Source organism: Gallinula chloropus (genome assembly GCF_964237585.1).
Source record: "Gallinula chloropus genome assembly, chromosome: 1".
In the NCBI taxonomy this organism is placed as follows: Eukaryota; Metazoa; Chordata; class Aves; order Gruiformes; family Rallidae; genus Gallinula; species Gallinula chloropus.
In genome coordinates, this window is record NC_140085.1 from 203521040 (window position 1) to 203546390 (window position 25351).

Below are 25351 nucleotides of genomic sequence, written 5' to 3' on the forward strand. Positions count from 1 at the left end.
ACCCCAGGCTGGAACAGGGGAAGAGTGTGAGTCTTCCTCCCCCTGAGGCAGAAGGAGCAGCAGAGACCATGTGTGATGAACTGACCCCAACCCCCGTTCCCCATCCTCCTATGTCACTGGTGAGGAAGGATGGAGAGAAATGGGGAGCGAAGTTGAGCTGGGGAAGAAGGAAGAGGTAGGGAGAGGTGTTTTAAGATTTGGTTTTATTTCTCATTCCTCGACTCTGATTTGATTGGAAATAAATTAAATTAATTGTACCAAGTTGAGTCTGTTTTTCCCTTGAGGGTAACTGGTGAGTGATCTCTCCCTGTCCTTATCTCGACTCATGAGTCTTTTGTTATCTTTTCTCTCCCCAGCCCAGCTGAGGAGGGCAGGGATAGAGCGGCTTCCAGCCTGGGTCAACCCACCACAATTACACAGAAACATCCTCACTCCACTTATATGAGGCCTTACACACCCTCAGTGTCTTGGCCAGGCAGGACTCTGGTAGCAGGGTAGGACCCCTGGCCAAAATCTGGGAGACCAGGTCCATGCACTGGAAGCTTCCGAGTGGCAAAACTACAGCTCCAGCCTGTGCCACTGATGAGCGGTGCTGATCTTGGCATCTTCAACACCTCCTTCCTGTCTGTGCTGTAAACTCTCAGACCTGGCTGCACAAACCTAGCCGCAAAAATATCATACTGCTGAAGGAGATGAGTGTGTGACCTACTTCTGGCTTTTATATAACAGTCATCCATCTCCAGCACAGTAACGCTGATTCACTGACAGAGCCCCTCTTGTCCCAGTTGGCTTGTGCACAGGTCACCCTCGCTCTCCATTGCTGAGTGTTTAGGGCCTCCCCACAGCTTAATTCTTCATTTTCTGCTTGCATGTGGCCGTGCTGTCTGGGCCTGTGAGTGGAGTCTTGCTTTGTATGTAAATCCTGCCCAGGAAAAACTTAATTACCAGGCACAGAGAACAGCATTAGACATATATTTCCAAATTTCCTTCACAACAACAGCAATTGTCTTGAAAATCAGGCCAGGAAGAGGAAATGTAGAAGATTCCTGTCACAACATCTCAAAAAGACTTTTGTGTAACACAGTCATTCTCCTGCCCAAAAAGCAACATATGACAGCTGCTGCTAGTGGGACTAAACCAGCCTTTCAGCTGCAGAGCTAGTGCTTGTGACTGAACTGTCCGATGTCCAGGTCTGCAGCCCATCACTTTCTCATAGCATTGAGAAGTGCTCAGTATATGTGACTCAAGTGCCAGGAAAGCTGATGTTCCCCAGACTCTATTTGCTTCTTTACCCCCTGAGTTTTGTGTTAGCATGCGCTGTTACAAGCTTGCACAACTAATACTCTGGAATGGATCTATTAAGCTCTCAGTGAAGTCATTAAGACATTTTTGTCTGAGTCTTCATATGCAGGAGATTGAGTCTGGGACAACAGTTGAGCAGTCGAGAACTTCAGATGTAACTGGGTTTTTCTCTGTACATCTTCTTTTGCGTGTCTGGTCTCAGATTGCAGGGAAAGTTCACATTCATAGAGGAACAGCAGTTGAGGTGATGTTTATTGACAAATTTTCCCTGCTGGTATCCAAAAGACCTGTAATTCCAGCAGTTATTTATGAGTTATAATACAACCATGCTTACAAGAAATCTTGTCATGCCCGTTCATCTTAGGCAGCTTCAGCAGTCCTGCTTCCAAACCCATCTGAATGACATATGTTATACCATTTCCCAGGAATTTCACTGCTTTTCCCAAACAAAAAGTAGTTTTCTTTCATTGCTAAAGTTTAAGACATTAACAAAGGAGAAATACCGATGGAAAATCCGTGGTCAACACTTCTCACCTGTCCCTTTGTGAAATCCACGCCATGTTGTCTTTTCATTTATAGATTCTCCTTAACACCCAAGTAAATATAATTAATTTTTCAGATATCAGTAGTTTAATCTTATTAATACCTGGAGGTGGGGGGAGTATTTCTATTCAATTCTTTCATTGAGGTCATAACAAAAAACCAGTATCAGCCATATGTAAGAGAAAGCAGTTAGTATAATAGCCCACATGAGTCATCGTAAACAATGTCAATGATCTGCTTCACCACTGCTGAAATGCTCTTTTTGGTTCCTCCTTAACCACTTTCGCGTCTCAGCCAGTAACCAGAACCTAAGGGCCTGGTTTCTGAAGGCAGCCTTCACAAACAAGAAGGTATCTGGTTAGGATAGGCACTTTTAATGTCAAAGGTAATTAACTCCATTATTTATGTACAAGCAGTACTCATAAGTGCCCTGCCTAACCCTGGAGGCATCTTAAATCCTTGGACTGAAGGTTCTTCTGGACAGGCAGTATACATAGCATGAGCTATTGAGAAAGATACTGGGAGATGTTGGGGCAATACCACTTTTCCTGTGTCTCTGCCCTGCCTTGGACTACCACCAAGTTTGCTCATCCACTTGTCAGTCCATGACTTCACTGTGGTGCACCACTGCCATTGCAGCAATGCTGAGCTGTTCAGTCCTTATTTGACTTTTAAGGCCCGATGGGATTCATGGCTTGATTTTTCACCTAGGTTTTAGGCTTTAGTGTGTATCTACCATGTCACAAAACCTGCATGAGGAACAGAATATGTCAGAGAAGAGGTTTTTCAAGATCAGACATAGAAGCATCTCAACTCTGTCCCTGGTCTTGTCCAGTACCACAGTGAGACAGTGGGTCTGTGGAAATACTGGGAGATATACAGCTTTCTCTAGCCCTGATGGATGGTGTGACAGATGTCAATATGTGTTTTAACCAGATGTCTGTTTGACCAGATCTGCCCTGTGCCAAAGATCACGAGAATATCTGACCTCTGTCTAATGGGGTTTGAGTTGTGGTAAGCAGAAGACTGTCCTCATCAGACATTCTCATCCCTTGCTGCCTTTGACAGTTCTGCTAGAAAAAATGGAATAGAGGAGAGTTGTCGACCTGCTTGTAGAAACCAATCATTAGTGTTGTGAGAGATGAGATCAAATCCTTTCACAGAGAAGATAGACTTCATCCAGGCTTTCTTACAGCCCAAGGGGTGTTTTAGTCATTAAACTATGTCCCTGTGAGGGAGACCCAAATCAGGTAGATGGAAGAAATGATTGTGCTTGGAATTCTGTGATGATAACTGCATCACCTCCCAACCTGCCCATGTGCGGCCTCCACCTCCAAACCAGAAACCTGCTCTTCTCTCCAGACACTCAAACCCTGCTGTATCAACAACTCTGCCCACCAAAACCATGCACAGCAGCACTGGCTCATGGTTCCTCTCAGTCCGTTGCTATATTCCTCTTCCACCAGCTGACACCCATCCCTGCCCTGCCCGCTCTGTCCCCATGCTGTGGGGTCAAAGCAAGTGAGGCCACAGCCACCAGTCTCTCCATGCCCTTCCCACACCATTGTGTAGGATCTCCTCCAACCTCTTCTGCCTCACCTGCATTGTTCCTGAGTGTCTTTTCTTCACTCCTCTATCCCCCATGTAATTTCTTACTGCCTGTTGAAACTGCTTGGCTACTTCTGCTTCCCTCTAACTTCCCCCCTACGGACACCGAGATCTCCTAAAAATGGTTGTGGGGTCCTGGCGTCATTCAGGCTTGTGTGTGGTTATGTCAGATGCTTTATCTCCACAGAACTGAACCAAAACACAAGAATGCTGCTATACTCAAAATATTTTATTATTCAAAAACAACCTGATTAATAAATAGTTGGAAAATAAATTAAAACTGTACATTAAGTTTTACATTTTAAAGACTTTTAAATTAGAATTATCAAAGGCCATCATTTCAGACTTAGATGCACAATAACAGCTGAATGATATTGTTTATAATCAACATGAAAAAAAAAATTATACAAATACAACCCTGCACCAATCTAGCAATTAAACCAGCTGTTGCTCTTCACTATACGGATGAGTTTCTTGCTCTTGATGTCAATCTCATACTGGTTTGCTCCATGGAAAAAGTAGAAAAGTCCTAGAATTGGAAGGACAAAATATTGGAAAATCAGTATTTCCTTTTCTGTATACATATTGATACGTGCTTGCTAGTTTCTTGAATGATTACAAAAAATCAGCATAAACACTTTATATATATATGCATGTATTTTTTTGGCGTTGGTTGATGGTCTTTTGGTTCATTTTAAATTACATTTTATTTACCATTTTTCTGAAGGGCAGCATCAACTGTGTGGCCAATTCCATGGAAGTCAGCTGCTATTTTTCTTGGATATCCCCTTTCCATTGATTGGGTATTTTCGTTGAAACTAAATAAAGACATTGTATGAAAACAATAAACAAATGTGATATTCAATGTTGAAACCATGTGGATTTTTTTACTAACTAAGTCTACTTTCAACTGATAATTCAGTAACTGTGAGCATCTGTGATCTCACAGAATGGTACAAATCCTGGCTGCATGAACATTCACATCTATAGTGGCCTATGCAAGAATGTTTTCAGAACATCAGACTAAATAGTTCACTTCCATTCCCTGTGACTGATAATAAGGCTGAGTGCATATATAACATGATGACAAAGTCTACTCACATTATCTTTCTTATACTAATTTCATGCAATACTGCTTCCTAAAAGGTAGACAAAGCTCACTTGCTAGTGCCTTTTAATCACAGACTGGCAATAGTAAATGGATGTTGCCTTTGTTTCAGGTGTTAAAGACATAGTTCTATGAGTAGACTTGAGTAACTGATGCCAAGTTTCAGCTTTATACTGGCTAAAATGAGGCCAGAAACTTACTGTGCAAATTCTAATATAACTTGACATAGTGAAAGCTATTTTGATTATCTACCATGGGATAACAGAGGAATGACTCTTACCTCCAGTACTTGTTGCCCACAAAGAAATAGGTTTTCTTGGTGTTTTCATCATAAACAGCTGCATCAATTTTCCTGATACTTGTGGGGAAACCCAGGTTCTGAATAGGCTTGGGGAAGCCTCGGTCTATACTGTAGCCACTGACAGCCCAGTACTGGTTGTCTGCACGAAAACCAGAAAAAGTTAGTAGGGATTCCTGAGGAGGCTGAGTTCCTTTTCATCAAGGCCTGGAGCTTTCTGTGCAGTAAAAAGCAAAGATGTCCAGCTGAAAACATGACCCTCTAGGTCATGCATAAGTCTGAATATTTCAGAGATGTGGATTTTCCACTTTTTATAGTAATTAGATGTTATATAATAGCTAAACCAATATATTTTCTAGGTGTGTTTGGCACCTTTAAAGATGCATTTGAATAACTTAATGTAGGCAACCATTTTTTTTCAGCTACGATCTTCTCCAGCACTGACCAAAGAAGTGTAATATCACATTGTACAGGGCTGTTGTGAAGCAGAGTTAGTTAATGACAGTGACAGCTTTTTGAAAATGAAATTGATTTGCATATTAAGTTATTATTATAATTATATTACTTCTATTAAGCATAACATACAGAAGTATTTACAGGCTAGCTGTGCAACTATAATTTTATTCACTCATAAAAATGACTGACGAAAAAGTAAGAGAAATACCTTTAAAAAATATTACTCGATCCTTCTTGTCAACCTCATAAGCAGCATCAAAGCCAGCTGACAGGGATGGCCAGAATGAGGAGATGGTGTCATGCTCAATGTCTGAGAAATATGGGCTTTTGCGCCAGACGTAGCTGAGAGAAATGAAAAAAAAACCCAGTATTTCATTATCCATGTTTCACAAGGAGATCAGTAGCACAGAAATGTACTTTACTTCCTACTGTCTGGGTGCTGGAGCCAGTCCTCCCTAGGAGGCAGAGATATCAGCCCTTTGGGGATGCAGTGCTTCACATTGCCCTGCCCTCTCAGAGACATTTGCCCTTTACTACTTATTTTTCTGGGGTCTCAGTATGATTGAGTTTGGAAGGGACCTCTGGACATCTTGTCCAACCCTTCAGCTCAGGCAGGTGCACCTAGAACGGGTGTCCTTGTAGACCTCTCCACTGAAACCCTAATGGCCTGCCCAAGACAACAGGTGATATCTGTGGTAGTGCTGAGAGTTGAAACTTTGGCTGCACTATGTCCCATGCATGTAGGAACAGCTGCATTCTTAATTTTAATTTGGTTACAAATGTTTAGTAAACATTCTTGTGAAGCACATTAAAACACAGTTTAAGGAGGAACTGGTCCTTTCTCCCCTTCCCTGAAAACTATTAAATTTTTGAAGTGCAGGTATAGATGGGAAATCAGACCCATGTGTTCTAGATGGGAAATCAGTAACAGCAGGGGCTTCCTACAGACAGTACTGGACAGTGGCCCAATGCAGATCCTAGATCAGAGTGCCACCAGAAGTCACTAGTGACATGTTCCACAGGTCCCTGACACACATACAGGATGGTATGACAGGATGGTGCTGAATGTGAAGCAGTTGCAGGCTGAGGAGTGGCTCTGGGATTAATCAGCCTTGCACAATTATAACAGACATGGGTGATGATGGATGAATGGCTTAAAACATTTTGCTCACCTGTCAGTAAGCCGTGTTACTCACCTAGACCCATTGGCCTAGTAAAATTTCATGAAGTTGCCTTAATGCTGTCAGAAAGAAGTATCTTCTTTTGTAATCAAGGGAAGACAAATTCCTTGCACTGAGCTTTATCTTGTGCCTTTATGAGCCTCTCAAAAAGGTCCTGATAAAAATGAAAGTGCTTACCTGCCTTTGAAGAACAGTATTTCCCCACGGAGAGTGGTGATAGCATCAAAAGTCAAATGAGGGTCACAGTCCGCTGGTCTTGCAGGTGTTTTGGAGGGTGTCATTTCTGTTGGTTCTTTCCTGGGTGACATTTCAGTTGGTGGTTCTGCTGGTGCCATTTCAGTTGCTTTTGTTGGAAGTGCAGGAGATTCCCTGGGCCGTCCTTTGGGAAACAAGTAAGTGTGGAATTGGAAGGTGAATTTCATTGTTTCATGTTGCAGAGCTTCAGTATGTACCATATGCAGCCAAATGTATAGGGTTCTTGAGGTTAACACATGGACAGTAAATTAATGGGAGGGAAAGGTCCTGGGCAGTTTAACTTGTCTCTTTGTGTTGCTGAGTATTAAAATGGTCTCTGGCATTGCTTTGCCAAGACAAGACATTGACTTTTCCAACTATATATGCTCAGGAGTTAATGTAGAACAAACACCATTTCCAAAGGGCAGACGTACATGCAACCACCCTTTGTGGAAAGTAAGAGAGTTTAATACTATAGACACAGGTTTTATTTTGAGAAAGGTTCTTGGATTGTTTGCCTTACTGGCATGGATCCAGCCAACAGATTCCATTTTGCAGATGTAGACTCACAAAGAAACCAAGAGATTTGCCCAAAATAATAGGAAATTAAACCTCAGTATCCTTCCTGCAGTAGAAAGTTTAGTACTTTTTAGTTCTTGGGTAACCAAAAAATTATGCTTCCTGCTTACCATAAAGGGCCTGAATGCCATCAATATCATCCTGAGGAAGCCTGTAGTTCCTTGTATCCTTGGCCACATATATAGGATACATCAAAGCACCAAAGACATTTGAATGACCAAGACCTAGTGAGTGGCCCAACTCATGTGCAGCAACAAGAAATAAGTTGTATCCTAAAAAAATAAACAAAACAGCACAAAGAACAAACATTAAATACAGTTTCTTGCAGAACACCAGGATAAAGAGGCCATCCTCTCAAACATGATATATCATCCACAGTACTAATAAACCAGCAAAATCTAACTACATCCCAAGTTAAAGGTTCTCTATCTTCCTAGAGAAATAAGTTTCCAATTATGTTTATTTCTCAGAAGAAAACCAATCTGGAGACTGTTTTTGCTCATGTTGCAGAAATTTTCCTGCCAACAAAGAATGTAAATTTCTTTAATTTAATAATGACTGAAAACTGTGTGAGAACAGTTTGATCATCTGATCAGATTTTGGGAATCGTAAATGACACTGAATTCTCCTAGTAATTACTTCACAAAGAACAGTACCATGTGGACTATCACCCCTGAAGTGAGAGTGCAATATTACAGCTTTTAAGATCATTAACTGAGGGTCAGAATTCTCTGCCTTACAGTGTGCCAATATTGCTGTGCCTATCCCATTTCCTTCACTGGATCTGCAACTGCAGCCTGGCATTAACTTCAGGGGACTGTCATGACTGCAGCCCAGGTCAAAATATGCAGAATAGTTTGACTAAATTACACTAAAATTTTACATCTTGGTGAATACTGGAACTACTGCCATGGGATCTATGACTTTACAGTGTTTTCAAGACATCAATGTCTAATAACAACCAAGCAATGTAATATTTAAGGTTGCCTACCAGTGTTGGTAACATATTTGGTCCAGTTTTCATCTTCATCAAAGTGAGCATCTCCTCCTATCCCACTGCCTGGGGGGTAGGCATGAGCCAGAGTTCCTCCTTGACCATCAAAGGAGTAAAAGTCACCGTGAACTAAAAAAATAATAATTAAAAAATAGATGCTTTTTATCATCTCAGTAAGAAATAGAGACAAATATTTATCATTCCCAAGTAAGAGTGTCCCCTTACATCCAGCTGCGAAGGAGATCATGATATCTGCTTGACCACTGTAGAGCCTGGTGAATCTCAAAGGGGTGACACTGCTCCAGAGCTGGAAGGCTTTTGCAATCGCTTCATCTACATCAGCTTGTAGCATGTCTGGAGTGTAGTTCAAAATCCTGTGAAATAAAGAGAAAGGAATTAAAAGCAATGAGATCACATGTGGCTGGGGCACATAGTATCAAGGTCAAACATTTTAAACTGTGGTTGTTAGTATTTATGTCCCAAGTTGCTTATTTTTAAATGATTGGTTTATATAATAGAGGAGGTATTTACAGGGGTTTTTTCACGTCTTTCAGAAATCCTAACGTATACACACACACACAGTTGTTTCCCTTCTATCCACTGAGTATATTATTTAGTGGGCTGTTAACTAACTAATGTAAAACTTCTATTTCAGTATTTTCACCACTGTTCAGAATTGTAAAGCAAAGCGTATGAATAGTCCTGACATTCGTGGCTCCTTCATCTTGAAAGGGGCTTTTAGATGGAGAAATATAGGAATAAATAATAAAGAAGCTGCTGGCATGACTTCTGCCTAGTGTTCACAAAGCACCCCAGTGGTTTAGACAAACATGCTTTGACATATTACCGATATGTCACATCTTCTTTCTTCCACCTGGGGCTCAATGGGAAGGTGCTGTATGAACGGACGTCTGGGATTCCGCACCGAGGCTGTTTCATCATGTCCAGAGTCTTATGATTCAGCTCCCCAGTCACCTCTAGCCCAAAGAATGACTGCATTTCTCTGATTTTGTCAGCCATGTGATTGATGTTCTTTGATTTAAATAGAGAATTTTTTTCTTCTTTAAAATCATAAAAATTTTCCAGATATTTCTGATGGGGAAACAAAAGCAACAGTTTAGAGCAGCAACATTTAGTTTAAAATGCAGAGTTGTTAATAAAACATTCTAAATCACTAATACATCACTATATTCATTTTCTCAGTAAATTATTTCCTAAGTTCTGTTGGTAGTCCTTACCTTAGCAAATTGTGTATCTTCTTTTTCCCTTTCAGGAACCACTGGCAAAGCACAAGTACATGCAACATACAATAGCGCAAGGAAAGGAAGGGTCTTTGCCTTCATCTTTGCCTCCCTTGTCTTATTAGCCCTTGCTAGAAGACCTCTCAATCTCTTTTCCTTCTGTCCAAGGCTTACCAGCGCTTCTCTATTTATATCAGTTGTGTGCTCTCTAAAGTCAATAACTGCATGACTCAGTTTATAACATCCTCTGATTTCCCACAGAAACACAGAAAACAAATTTGGTTTAGAAGCAAGCTAACACATGACAGTTTACCTTGCCCAAAAACCCCTGATTTCGCAATCATATTATTGGACAGTTTGGTTTTTTTCTTCATTCTTAAACTGGACCAGTACTTTAAACTTACAAGTATCTAAATCTAATATCAGTCACCTGGATAAAAAAAAAAAAAAACCCTCATTTTTCAGAGATACTAAAGGGACCTGGCTTTTTGTGAGGGACAAATAGCTGTAATTGCTTATAGTACATACTAAGAGACTTTCTGAATCTGCCCCTCAGTTTTCTCCATGGCAGCCAGGCAGGGCCTCAGCATGTCTGGCATGAGCCCCTTCCATTAGCCCACCTTGTCCCTGATATATTTTTTTCGTAACTGATTATAAAAATGATTCATTTATCTTTTCTCTTGAACCTGATATGCCAGCATGGTTACAGAACCATCACCTATGCTGCTACCTCAGCTGTGTAACCACAGATTTATGGCTGCATCCCCTTGTTCTCCAATGCTCCCTCCAGGAATCCCTCACACCACAATGTAAAGGTCTCAGCAGAGGATCCCAGATCATATATCCTGGACCTACTGACGAAGGGCATCGTTACAGCTATAGAAGAAATGGCAGAAATTGCCCTGAGGAACTATAGACACCTTGAGAGTGCAGGGGTCTTCAGAGGAACATTTTAATGTGTGTCTCCAGATTCAGATGGAACATGATGAGGAATTGAGCTGTAGATTCCAAGTTCCCCAATTTGCCATAAGTCCTACTTTTGGTTCCTGTGTTGTTTTCTGAATGTGGTGCATTGTGCATCATGTAGGGGTTGCAGAACCACTGTCACTCAGTTCCCTCTTTCTTGCCTGTTGCTCTTGAGACATCCATCTTTTGAAGCAGAATTCTGCCATGTTGACTTAGTGTCCAAATACAAGTTCAAAAGCAGTAATATGAGCTAAAAATAATATTTCTTTTCCAACATGAGAAAAAGGAGGAAAATAAACCACTTTTCTACTGAAAGCAAACATATTGGAAACTTTAAAAAAAAAACCAAAACAGCACCACAGCAGCTGACATCTGCAGTTTGTGAGGTGTCCTAGGGAAAAGTCATGGCCTTCTTCCAAAGGAAACGGGAGTTGAACTGGCTGGCTGGAATGGGGTCATACTTCATGCATGACCCAGGTCAGAGCCCAGGTCCCTGAACTGCTGAGTTAAGTGGCACAAATGTTTGTCTAAGGCTGCAGTGGGATGAGGGTGGCTTTGCCAATTACTCCCCTCTGCTGTAAAGGGATGCTCCTGCTTCTTCCATCCTGGCCAGCACTCCTGCTGTTGCCCTGTGCCCTTCTGAAATTAAGTGTAGCCTCACTGAACTGATTCAGAGGGCTAAACCTACAAGAGAACAGCCCAGAAAAATAACCCTAACCGCACCAACAATAGTTTTCTGCTCAGTTCAGCAACTTCACTGTCTCCCTAAGGGTGAGAAGAGCACCTGAGCCAACATGAAGGAGGGGTGGGACAGCACAGTTGAGAAGAGGGATGCAGGGAGGCAGCCAGGGATGAGGCTGGGATGCTGGTGCTTCTCCTTTTGGTAGCAGCAAGTTAGAAGGTTGTCTCAGCTGGTTGTGGGACAGCACCCCAAACTATATATGTAGAGTATGGTGTCTGGATTTTTGCAAATAAATTCAGACACAAAGCAGTGTCATTTTAAATGTTGCATTTGTATCTCTGCACCTCGCAGCAGCAGTTCCCATATGGCACTTTCCCTATTTGCTTTCAGCTAAATGTTTTGTAAACACTCTGCTCTGTGTCCAGGAGATCTGGGGTGAAGCAGTCAGAGCCTGGGATGCAGCACCATCAGTTTGCAAACATTTTAGCAAGCCTGTTTTAATGTTAAGGAAGCTATTATTTCTCACTGACTTTTGCATGTCTGTCCATAGGCAGCATGTTACAGCTCTTTGTAGATGTTGGCTTCCCTTTCCAGAGTCTGTTGCCTGCGTGCTTGAGCTAACATTTATGGAGTGGCTGATGAGTGCTGTGGGGTGAAAGCTGGGTCTTGCCTAGTGAACGTGTTTGGCAAGATAAGTGGGGAGAATTAACAGCTGGGGCAGCCTGCATGGCTCTGAGATGTGTGAGCGAGAGTCCTTTTACCTTGCATGTGGATCTATAAAAGGACTTGCCTTCTGGTGCAGACCCCAAAGACGCCAGCCGCTTTTAGGGTTCACATATGGGTACTCAGTCCTGGGTTTAAGCATTACAGGATGCAACAGGAGGTGTGAAGTGCTTAAAAATTACCTTGTCACTCGACACAGTGAAGATTTATTAAGGACACACATCTGATTTAAATTGGGTGATCTAAACTGAAGAGGTGACCTCACATGGCATCTTTGACCTAGCGACAGGTCTGCTGGCTCATGAGGTCTGCTTCAGGGGTGCCCAGAAGCAATTCCTGACAAGGCTGAGCAGGTCAGATGCCTGTTTCATGCCTAGGCCTCATGGGTAACCCCAATGAGATGCTGATCAACCCATCTCCCCTGGGAGGCCACTTCCCTCTGGACCGCCGAGTCACTGTTACTCTCCAGCAAGCTTGGAGACCACACAGACTACAGCAGTGACTCTCACCAGCTAATACAGCAGAAAAGCAGCCAAGATGGACTCAGGAGTACTGCTCATTTCTTCCCTCAGCTCATCAGCATTCAGACTCATATGTCCCATATCACCAGTGAGTGTCTCAATTACAGCACTCAGGGACAAGAGTGGGTGCTTTCCCAGGAAGACCCCTGCAATAAAACAGAGTATTTCACTGAAAACCTGCCAACATCCAGGCTAATACTCCTCCACCACAGAACTGTTTGTCCTCTGACGGTGTAATTCATGTTATCCTGTGGGGTCTAGCCCAAGTGCCAGGTTTTTTAGCAGAAAATTCTAGCTGGGAATTTTGCCACTTCTTATTTTTATATGTTTGAAATTCCACCCAGAAATGTCATGCCAGTTCTGCTTGGCAGTTTTGACTTACGGAAAGTAGAAGTAGAAGCATACTTAACATAGCCATATAAACAATTAACTGTATAAACAACTACAAATTATGTCAAAGGAAGCTTGAACTAACTAAATGTACAGATCACTGTGGGATCTTTCAAACCTTCTCTTGGTTCATATTGTTTCCAAAGTCTCTCCCATCTGACTTGTCTGTGCCAAAGCAGCAGGACAGGCTATGAAGGTCTTGGACACACCCAGACATAGAAGAAGCTGATGGGTTTTTGTTTCCATTGGAATAGGATCGGGAGATAAATCGGTACAAGCAGATTCTGGGACTTGAGGAACATTAACTGAACAGAAAAAGACACAAGCTCTTTACAACATTATACAGACCAGTCTTTGCCAGATAACAACTGGATAATAGCAAAGAAGTGCTTGGGGAAAATAAACACGCACCAATTTGCCATGTGGAAAAAATGTTTTTCCGGTAGTAAGACTCAGGGAAGACAGAGAAAATGTACGGAAAAATAAACATTTTCAATTCATCTCTGCAAGACAATATTTTGAGAGTATTGAAACTGAGCCTGAAATAGGTATTAACTTGAATTCTGCAATTTTACCTGTATATTTATATGCTCCCACTCATCCTAGTTTTATAATATAGAGCTGCTGCTAACAATTATGTTAGTAATTTTCCTACCTCATCTGACCATTTTGTTGAGGTTCCATTGTACACTGAGAGATGGCATGTAGAGATAGCCTCAATGGCTGATTTATTTAAAGAGGAATTTAGATTTTTTTTTGATGTCTGTATCTTCTCCTTGAGTATTATCAACAACAATAAAGCTGAAATCACTTCCGCACTTGTATTTAGTGCATAAACAAGTTGCATAAGTTGCATGTCATTTCCTCTCAGCAATATCTGACTTACAAGTTTGTTATGAAGGCATGGTCACAAAGCGATTGAAGTCCACTGGTGTTGTATCATCCATCACCGATGGCCACAATCCAATGCCAAAGAACCTTGAGGTTTGGAGGAACTGAACTGGAGTACAAAATTTTGCTGCCCTTCATAAATGGCAATATATCGGAGCCATACTCTGAATTTACACACAGCCCTGAGCAATGAGTGAGGCAGGAAGCACTGTGGTTGTGAGACATAATTCACTGTTTCCTCTTTACCATCCTGTCCCTTACTAGATTTGGACTATGTCACTGTCCCAACACACAAACCATCTTAGCAACTGAAATACGTGCAAGATCCCACCTTTCTTTATGAAGAAGAGTGGTCCGGAAACTGTTGGTCCCACCTCCTCTCCTACACGCAGACTTTAATGGTCAAGGAGTTACGCACATGCAATTCTTACTCTGTTACAAAATGTATAAACAACCTTCCAGATCTCCATATTAAGGAGATGGTCATTCAGTCGCAAGAAGATTTACTGTAGTTTCTTGGTTCTGAAGGACAGAAAACAAGTCCATAGAAAATGCTTTCCCATGTGCAGTTGGTCATTCTGTCCCTTAACAACTGCTTAAGCATTTGATTTAGGTATTTCCCTAAGTCATATCGTTAATACATTGTATGTTAATGTTACAGGAACTTGATTGCAGTGCTTTGGACTGAGTATTAGGAAGAGATAGGGAGCTTTGCTATTTAAAGTGTCTCCAAAATTTCTGGGATTCTGGGATTTGGTGTTGATTGGAAAAACTTTAAAGTTTTGATAATTTGACATGGAAACCCCAACTAAGATATTCAGCCAAGACACTAAAACTATATGAAAATCAAGGTGATTCCTTAAGAAATCCAAGTTCTCTGATTCATGAGTAGGAACAGCAGGGAAAAACTCTAGGAAACTGTCATCCCGCTTTTATATGTAATGATTGTAATTTGAACATTTAGGCAAACAGCTACTAGCAACCTTGATCTTTGGTTCATGTTGTATATTCTAATATTGCAATCTCATACTATAGATACTAGCTTTCATGTGTGCTTCTTAAGCAGAAGGTCTTCTGAATACAGGTGACTTGTGATAGATACAATTTAGTTATTTTTCAGGTACAGAGATTATAACAGCCATTTTAAAAGACATTAACTCCTTCCAGACAGGGCATGCTCAGTGACACTCAGGAGGCCTTCTGGTGGCCTTCAGAGATGAAGGTTGGACGTCTTCCTCTCAGTGAACTTCTTACCTTTCCCTTCAGCGCCTGCTCTTTACGGTTTTCTCCACAGTCTCAAAAACACATTCCTGTGCTCAAAAACACATTCCTGCACAAACTAGTTAGGAACCCCTTTTAGTGGAAAACAAAACATGCTCTGCCTCTTTATCGGTCGTTGGTCTCATTATTTATTACTTCCCTGTCTTTGCTTTCTTTATCTTCAAGGCTGTTCCACTGTTATGGTTAAATTTTGTAGCTAAACCCAAACAGCTACAGCCATACTCCACTAAAATCCAAAACACACACTTTCTATTCTCCTTATACTAAAGACCAATCTATCCTGTACTGTTATGTATCATTCAATCAACAAAAATCACAAGGAGGTAGTATCTCCAGCGGAGCTGCTCACCTGCTCAAAGTGCTGATGGTCATCTTTTGTGCTCCAAGCAGCCTTGAACCCATAAACATTTCATTTAGGATGTCTATGAACGAAAAAACAAAGGCAAATCTTTAGATGATAACACAGGCAATCCAAGGTATAATTTGCCAGCTTTGTAATAATATTGGCAATTAAATGGTTTTAGAAATGTATTTCATAGACATGAAACCATAGACCACAGGACATAAGCATAACCAGGATAGACAGAATTTGTTTCATATCTAAAAGGAGGAAAATATTGATTTAGTTTCAACTCTTGTTGAAAAGAAAGACTAGTCAATTTTTCAAACCGCTTCTTTAAAGATCCTCACTAGGGTGCAGGTTCTGTCCTTGTGTATTTGCAGCAATGGTAGGGTAGAATGAAACATTCGGCTTTTTCACAGAGGTTACTGTCCTCTCAGAACACCTAGCTGAGATATTCAAATAAATTCACATTACTATTGACTATTAAGCCTCTGTGACCTCAATTGTTGCATCAAATTCAAGTGATTTGAGTGAAGCATGTTAGGGATATATCAGCTCTGCTGTACAGCGGAGGGAAGGACTGGTGAGAAGCAGTTTCTCCAGCTGGCACTGCTGAGGATGACATAGTCATGAGCAAGGACAGGGATTAGGTTTCAGACGTTAAATTATTTTTTCATGCTCACAAAGTTCTCAAGGAATTGGACTCACATGACGGTTGGAAATTATTATCCAGTAGCCTCCAGCTAAATAAAAAAGCACAAAACAGGGTCATCAGGATGCTGCTTCACTATAGTTTTGTAAGACTTGATCACAGTCTTTTGTCTTCAAAATCCCACAGGATAATGCTCCACATACTAAAGACCCATTAAACTGTTCCTAGAGCTGTGAGAAGTAGTTCAGGTGAACAGAAGAGAGAGCTGTGGGTTGTCATGGAGTCTGAGGAATGAAGTATTAGGCAGCTGTGTAATTCAGAATGAATGATTTTTCCCTAGATCATGAATTTACAAGACACATAAAGCTTACCAATGGATATCCTCTATCCTTACTGTAAAGACCTCTTCATAAAACCATTAAAGACTGTATATGAACTTCTTGCAATGGGAGACACTTCATCCAGTGTACCATCTCAGTAGCTATGTAAGGCAAACTAAGGGAGACTTATATGATGCCTTTCAAAGATGAGCTGGAAGCTCTGTGCTGGATACCACAAACCACAGAATTAGCACACACACAATTATGGCACATCATGATCTCCATCCCAGTCACTAATCTATCTACTGTCCACAGGTCAAAATTTGTCTTTCTCCCAGAAATAACTAGGGAATTTTTTATTTCCCCACATCAATTTCTGTTAGCCTTACCAATCAATAATAGATTCTCAGCCCCACATATACCAGCTGTATTTTCCTATAGAGATTATTACTTTATAAACCTGTAACTAAACTAAATAAATAGCCTTGTATTTTATTTAATTCTGAAGACATTCACCTCTCTCTTACATCCAAAGAAAATTTTTTTTTGCGTGAAAATGTATCTATCTACTAATAGAGATTGTTTTATCTAGGCTATTTAGCAAATGGATACCTACAACATAAAACCAGAAACTGGATTCAGTTTAAGTAGCACTAAAAATGTCAAAAGGCCATAGGGAATAGACTGTTATTTTTTAATATATGTTGCCTATCTTTTTATATTCTATTGGGTTTTGAAGTGGTCACCTTTGGATTTGCACAGCAAAATACAGGGTTGGAATTGCCTCAGGTGACACAGGAATATCCTTTCAGACCTCCTCCTCAAAGCAGCTATACTGTGGGGAATTTGACTTTGCAGCATTTGGATTTTGTTCAGTTCAATGCTGTGCTAAATGCATCGTTGGCTCGTTCCTCTAACATCTATGCCATTATATTCTCTCCGCGTTCTACTGAAGAACACAAATAATATTTGTGAAAGAATTAAACCCCCCCCATCCCTAGCAAAACAAATAAAGGTATGACTACACTATTCACACTATATGGAAGAAGAATAAAGTGTATAATATATTTGTTCTCCAAGTTATAATGTTAGTTGAGGACGTGCAGTGAAAGGAGAGCAAGATCATTTAGAAGCTTGATTTCTTTCTATTTTTCATCTGAAAAATCCTTCAAGAAGCAGGTGTGTCTTCCTTTATACTCTAGAAAAATGTGAAGGTGAGGAAGAAACCAATTAATTCAAAGAACAGTTCATCCCAACATATCTGAAACTGGCTTCTAATAAAATATCTGGCAACTATTTTAATGGTTTGATTTTTCTGAAGACAGATATTGTGTATTTCTTACTGAGTCCTGCAAAGAAGACTTCTTTTCTCCTTTGATGAGTATTTGAGAACATATTCACATGTTGTTGTGGGGTAAAATTAAGATTGAGCATTTTATGCAAAAAAAATCGCATTTCACAGGTGGAAGAGTGAAATAATTCCCCATCATTTTATTGTTGCAATAATGGCTCAACTGGTTCATTTTTCAATAAAAATCATAGTTGGGCAAATAATGAAATAAACTGCTACTCACTTGAGAAATTCCATGTAATACGAATTAGTCACCGAATAAGTGTTTAAAGTAATCATATGAGACTGTTAATTTGTTAATAGAGAACTTTCATTATTTCTGAAATATGCTTGGCAACTCCTTGGGTTTTTTTCCTCCACCACAAAAGTTTCTCTTTCCTTTAGAAAATATCCTAGTTAAATATGCTCAAAATTTCCCAGATTATATTTTGGCCCTCCCAAACTTCTACATCACCTATTACTTCATAGATTTAGATAACAGTTTCTTGCCCAAAGCTGACAAATAAATGGAAAGAACTTATTGCAACCAATTTTTAAACCACATGAAATTCAGAGGGTGTTGAGTGCCAAGAGCACTGAAAACATTTGAGGTTAGGTTTTCTCCCAAACTTGGCAAGTTTTGATTTCTGGTTTTACACTTTTTTTTTTTCTTTTTCTTTTCCTTTTTCTTTTTCTAACACTATTAGAATTTAGGCATGAAGCCAAGCATGTGCACTATCTATGAAACACACTTCACATTTGACAGGACAAAACATTTTTATCCCTTAAAACACAGTATATAAAAGTACATATGTTTGGCTAAATGCACAGCGATGCTCTGAGCAATCTGCTCTAGTGAAGATGTTCCCACTTATGGCAGAGGGTTTTGACTAGATGACCTTTACAAGTCCCTTCCAACCCTAACTATCATTCTATGACCGGTCAGAGCTTGTCAGATGGTGGGAGAGGACAGTCACCAAAGATGCACATTATATATACCCAGTTTTTGTATTGCTTTCTATTGTCTACAGGACACAGTGTGGAAGTGGAACATGGGGAGAGAGAGCGAGCTTCCTGTCAATGTGTGACATGTTTTATTCTCCTACCAAGAAGCTTTCTTCCTTCTCCATTATTCACTACTTCTGGAAGTTCTTGCCTTTTTACAAACTTGTTGCCAGGTTTCCATTTTGTCTATATTTTCCTTCATTTGAATTTCAAACTCACTCAGAGATAGTGTCTGGAAAATTATGTGATACATTTTCTTACTGGTACATCATCTTACTACTGAAGGATGATAACACAGTTGGATAATCATACATACATGCCCACCCTACCCCCACCCCCACCCCCTTCATCATCCTCCTGAAAAAAAAAAGGATTGAAACACAGTTCTATCTAAAATAAAATGAAAACAGACATATTTGTCAAAAATTACCCTGTAACTTCCAGACTGAAATAATCACATCTGTCAGAGCAGAGGAAGATCAACGTTCAAAGCAATACTTGTGATTTCATCTATGACAGCTAATGGGGAAAACAAACACAATCTGTATGCCCAAAGGCAGACAGAGTGCAAAGACAGGTGGACTACCACAGTAGGTGTTTATATACCATGGCTTCTCCTGCCTGCCCTAAACCTTTCTTAAATATTAATAAAGTTGCTGGCTGCACAGTTGACCTTGGAGAGGAGATAACTGAATAGCAAAGGGATTAGAGGAAGGAAATTCCTCTACCAGACTAGCAGAGCCCAAAGGAGGAAGGACCTGAAGGGTGGTCTTTGTACATGCAGATGAACTATTTCAGAGGACTGGAAAAAATAATTGCAGCAGTATCCTTCATTAGTACTAAAACCACAGCATATTAAGGATGGGTTTCACTTAAACTACTTTTGTCTGTATAAAGTGAGGGATACATTTTGTTAGTAGTGTAGCTCCCATTACCCTCAAGGTTGTGTAAGAGGCATTGGGGGAAATAATTCAACCAAACTGCCTGAAATAACTCCTTTAGGATGGGTGAAACCGAAACTTACAGAGTTTCCTCTGTTTCTCCATTGACCATAAAAAGACTTTTATAACAGTGAGATAAATCCTTTCACAAGACCTATTCCACATTTTGATGCAGCTGTACAAATAATTTGGTATTTTTCTTTTTAGTAAAATAAAGATAGTGGCAAAACCAGCTGGCTGTCATTTCAACTACTGAATCATTAGTGCAGAGAATGGCAAACATGGACCAGAATGTCTGCTCACAGGCAGAAATGCAGAAAGTCCAACAGGATTTTCATCATCCTATAGCATCTTGTCTCCATGGCAATAAAAGAAACATATTTAGTTAATTTCTTTGGAGAGTTTTCTAGAAAAAATCTCCAGTGCAATCACTGCTACCATATTCTAGCTGTAGAATTAAGCAGAACGTGTCAATATCATAGAATGGAATAATAGAATCATAGAATGGTCTGGGTTGGAAGGGACCCCAAGGATCATAGAGCTCCAACCCCCCTGCCACAGGCAGGGACACCAACCTCCAGGCCTGGATCTACACAAGGCTGTCCAGGGCCCCATCCAACCTCGCCTTGAACACCTCCAGGGATGGGGAATCCACTACCTCTCTGGGCAGCCTATATATCTCAGTACCTCACAGAAGGCATTTCAGGAAAGGAGCATTTATCTTAAGTTGTATTGCTGGAATTTTATTTTGACTTGGCAATCTGTATCAGTTTCCTTAAAGCTAATTCCTTCTTAAGGGCATTAAAATGATGCGTGACTCAGGTGCTTACAATTTATTTAGCAGAGTGATTCAATAATTAGTATCTGCTGGAGGCTCTGTTCTTAAGCAAACACTACTGGAAAGTATTTGCATTTTGCTGCAACAGTCACGTACCCACTTCCACACCTGGCAGAACAACTCTGAACAAATCCCCAGAGGGACACAGGTCTATGGGAATGAGGAAACACAGCGAGGTTGGGGTTCTGAAATTCACATGTGTTTTAATGAAGGCACTGATCCTTCCAAAGCAGTAACTAAGGTTGGTAGTTGTTCCAATAATTTCCTTGAGAGAATAGATTCAGTGACAGAGCTGAAGCCTGAGGCAGGTCTACATCTTTAAATAATAACATTGGTACCAGCGCAAGAGCAGCAGCACAGGCCTCACTACTACAGAAACCTGCACTGTGTGTCCTGAAGGTGAACTCTATCCACCCACAGAGAGAGGGTGGTGACATCGTCCTGGTGATTCCTACCCAGGTAATAAAGACAATCAAGAACTAGTCCTGTAAAGCATGTTGTGCCTCATGCCTTCCTGTGGCCAAGCTCTCTTGCCCTCCATGCTCCAAAGCAAGCACCTTTCGTTGATGTCAGCTGCGGTGCCCGGATGCATTCAGAGACACTGCCTACAGGGTGCTAACTGGCACTGGGGGTGGTCTGAAAGCATTGTCAGCCACCCACCGCTGCTAGAGCCCCATCCCTATCAGCTTAGCAGCATATGTGTACTCTCTAATGACCGCCACAGGTAACATTTCCCCTGCAAGCCATAGTAGCTGCCAGGGCTGGGGATGAAATGAAGTTGGAAAACTTCTTCCTTCCTTTCCCCAGTGTCATCCTGGAGGTCATGCAACCTAGTCCCCACCCCAGGAGGAGAGCCTGTTGACAAGTGGCTGCCACACCATACATGCTTGGCAGAGATGCGACCACCCCCTCTTCTCTCCAGGCCCTGCCAAAACATAGGGGATATACCCCAAAGCTAAGCTGGACTTTGCTGATACCTCGATTTAAAATATTTACCTGGTGGATTTGGGCATCTTCTCATTTACCAGACAGTTCCGTAGAAGAAATATCAATTTTAAAGCTGACCAATGTAATAAAGCTTCTGTTTTCCTATCTGTAAATCTGAATTTATTACTTGTGCAATATTGATCAGTCTGGGATGTTTTATTTCTTTACAATAGCAAAATCTATGTGAGAAAAGACAGAAAACTGGAAGAGGTGGAATCCAGTAATCCCTCTCCAGAGATCCGCCTGTCCTCCTTCCCTTCCTTGCCATCAACGCTTCTTTCTGTCTTTTCCCACACTTCTACATTATTTGCCCAAGACCATTATTGACCACAGAGGCTTCCTGAAACTTTCTGCATCATCATTTTTTATGTTCTCACGGATAATTTGAAAACATATGTAAAATGCAGATTCACATATTCAAAACAATTTCTTACAAGCAAACGTATCACTTTTCTTCCTTTTTAAAAATGTTGTTAATTATTTTATACCTTCTTATCAATCCTTATTAATTTTTTGTTTTGCAGAATGTTCTTGAATTTTCACTCTGATTTTTTTCTAGCTCAAATCATCTTTGATTTTTGACTAAACAGAGACACCAAACAAATGCTAAAGGTTTCCAAATATATTAGATAGTATCACAGAATAAGAATCCAAGGACAGAGTCAGCAATAAAATGACAGAGCAACAAGCGTGAGTGCAATGTAATTACTGATGCAGACGCATTGTGGCCAGAGGTGAGAAGAAAGGGGTGATCAATTAGCCTTAAGAATTATGATGTGAAGGAATAAAATCAAACAATTTCACTTCAAAGGAAAAGCAACTGTGTGCTGTTGAATACGTGACTGAGATCCCCTGGTAGATTTTCAACAAAACATTTGGAATGGTTTTTAAAGAAATAAAACCTATGAAAGTAATCTTGAGGACTGAAATTCATTTCTTTTAATGTTGGATTTCTCCCTTTGAAAGATATGCCTGCTAGGAATGCAATTCATCTCACTCTAAAGTACACACAATTCATGAATAAAGAATAGAATTTTACAAGAAGAGTTAATTTCTTTGGGTTTACTATGAGACAAAGTTGATTCACATTAGCATAAACATTTTTGTCTCACCAGAAGGATCTCATCTTAGCTTTCTAACAAATAATTTTAACAGCTGCAGGATCCAGATGAACCTTGGTGTTATAGTCATCAGTGTGTTTACCAGTAATCTTTGCCCCCGTTATCAAGTACTTCAATTTTGGCTTTGGTTTTGGTAAATACAGAGGATGTTAAAGAAAAGCTGACTACAAAATATGTAATTGCATTGACTGATTAGTAATAGCATCTTGACTGTCATTAGGCAAAACCAAGGATTCAATCAGAAGTCAACTGGAGTAAAAAGTTCAGATACCCGAATGAGAGGAAATATGAATTTTCTGTGGATCAAAGGTGAAACGAGACTGGATCTCTAAAAAACCCAATCTATCTCAGGTAAGTACTTCAGCATATCAGAATACTAATTTAAAATAGAATACTAATTTATTTAAGAAAAACCTGCAATGAGCAGAGGTGATATATGTAAGGGACAGAAAGCTGGCTAAATCTATGGTAAGTCTCCAGTAAACATAGATGCTTCACAGATTTGTCTAGGTTTGGAACATAGTAATCTATTGTCCTTGTTACAGTCAGTGAAGAAAACCAGATGTTTTTCAGACAGCAGCTGAGATATTAATGGGTTGAATCACTTTCTGTATCTGTCCATTGACTATATGGGAAGCAGAAAATAATTTTACATTTGTCTTAACACTTCATTTAGAGGCCTGACATTATGTCAAAGACTGCAGGCATTCAAAGAAGCCTCTGATTTAGAGGTCAGAATATATAGGGATAAAGTGAAAGCTGTCAAACTAAATTGAAACAACAATTAAGTAGCAAGAAAAATATCAATCATTTAGAGAGATTAAAAAATGAAGACAAGAATAAAATAAATGTTACTTGTAAAGTGGGGTAGAAATTTAAGATATTCTAGGTATGACTGACAAGCAAATTCTGTCATCTCACTTTTCAGTAGGAATACTGGCACTGAATATAAGACTGTACGCCAGATGAGTAAGAGGATGTAGGCATGGAGTAGAAAGCAGCATTTTTAAGATGAAGCATAATTCAGAGAAAAATATATGAACTAAAACTGTGGAAAAAGTCAGCAAACAAACATTGGAAGAAGTTGGTTGAAAAGGAGTGACACAGAATTACTACAATTTAGTAAATTTAACACCCTATTAGATACGGTGGAACAGTGATCCAGAAAAATGAAAGCCTGTTAATCCAACCACAGGACTATGCAAAGCATTACATGATTTTGAATGTGAGGATAACTAAACATGGAAGCTAACTGAACTTGTCCATTCTTTCAAGAAGGAAAGAAAGAGAGACAGAGAGAGAAAGAAAGGAAGAAAAGAGAAGCGAAGCGAAGCGAAGCGAAGCGAAGCGAAGCGAAGAGAAGAGAAGAGAAGAGAAGAGAAGAGAAGAGAAGAGAAGAGAAGAGAAGAGAAGAGAAGAGAAGAGAAGAGAAGAGAAGAGAAGAGAAGAGGAAAAGAAAGGAAAAGAAAGGAAAAGAAAGGAAAAGAAGTAAATTCCCACGTAATTGTAGGACAAAGTCACAAGTAAAACACATTTGAAAAGGATCCTTAGCATACTTCTAATGCAGCCACTGTATATTTTTTACTATACCTTAGTATCAAAAAAGCTGGTATGACTATTATAACATGGTAGATACTATCTTGTTTTTAATAAAAATGCCTTGTTAAATAGTGACTTTCACTTGAAGTATTGATGTAACTATCATTTGCTTTCTGGTGGGAACAAGATATAGGGTAGGAATAAGAGTAGGCTTCATGACAACTGTCAATCCATATTAATTCAAGCTTCTGCTGTTATTGCACCTCATCTGCAGAATAAATTAGCCTCTCCATAAAAGTTAGTGACATAATATTTGGCAATGCTGCAACAAAGAGCTTTTAAATGTGAATTTGCTTATATGCAGTCTGGATTCCCTGCATGGGTGTCAGATCTTAACAGAACACAATGTACATATGTGATCATACATGTGATCCAGATATATTTGAAGAACTGTGTGGGAAACAAACTGTTGATACTGCCAGACTGACCTGCCTTTAACAGGGTGTTGGGTTTGCATGGCAAGATTTTGGTAGCAGGGGGGCTTCAGGAGTGGCTTCTGTGAGAACCTGCTGGAAGCTTCCCCCATGTCTGACAAAGCCAATGTCAGTCAGCTCTACAATGGACCCACTTCTGGGAAAGGCCAAGCCTATCAGCAATGGTGGTAGTGCCTCTGGGATAACAGAGTTAGGGAGAAAGAAACTACTGTGCCAGAGTAAGAGCTGTTGCAGTAGAGAGAGTGAGAATATGTGAGAGGAACAACTCACAGACACCAAGATCAGCGAAGATGGAGGGGGAGGAGGTGCTCCAGAAGCTGGCACAGAGATTCTCCTGCAGCCCCTGGAGAAGACCATGGTGAGGCAGGCTGTTCCCCTGAAGCTCATGTAGATTGACAGTGGAGCAGATCCACCTGCAGCCCATGAAGGACCCATGCTGGAACAGATGGAGACACCTGAGGGAGGCTGTGACCCATGGGTAGCCCACACTGGAGCAGGCTCCTGGCAGGACCTGTGGCCCCATGGAGAGAGGAGCCCATGCTGGAACAGGTTTGCTGGGGAAATTGCAACCCCGTGGGGCACCCATGTTGGAGCAGTCTGGTCCTGAAGGTATGCATCCCATGGGAGGGACCCCACGCTGGTGTAGGGGAAGAGTGTGAGGAGTCCTCCCCCTGTAGTGTCCTGTCATGCCATGCCCTTGTAAACAGCCCTCCTCCAGCTTTGCTATAGGGCCCTCCAGGTACTGGGAGGCTGCAATAACATCATCCTTGAGCCTTCTCTTCT

General features: G+C 40.6%; 1 protein-coding gene across 1 annotated transcript; it reads right to left on the bottom strand.

Moving 5' to 3' along the window:
• Positions 1-3667: 3667 nt before the first annotated feature.
• Positions 3668-9646, bottom strand: LOC311203462 (stromelysin-1-like; the record flags this gene model as incomplete). The annotated part of the gene is made up of 10 exons (XM_084278171.1): positions 3668-3982; positions 4168-4271; positions 4842-5001; positions 5524-5657; positions 6674-6875; positions 7420-7581; positions 8301-8432; positions 8529-8677; positions 9151-9395; positions 9542-9646. 10 exons carry the CDS (start codon positions 9644-9646, stop codon positions 3882-3884), a joined length of 1494 nt encoding a protein of 497 aa, XP_084134297.1. The 3' UTR covers positions 3668-3881.
• Positions 9647-25351: the final 15705 nt, after the last annotated feature.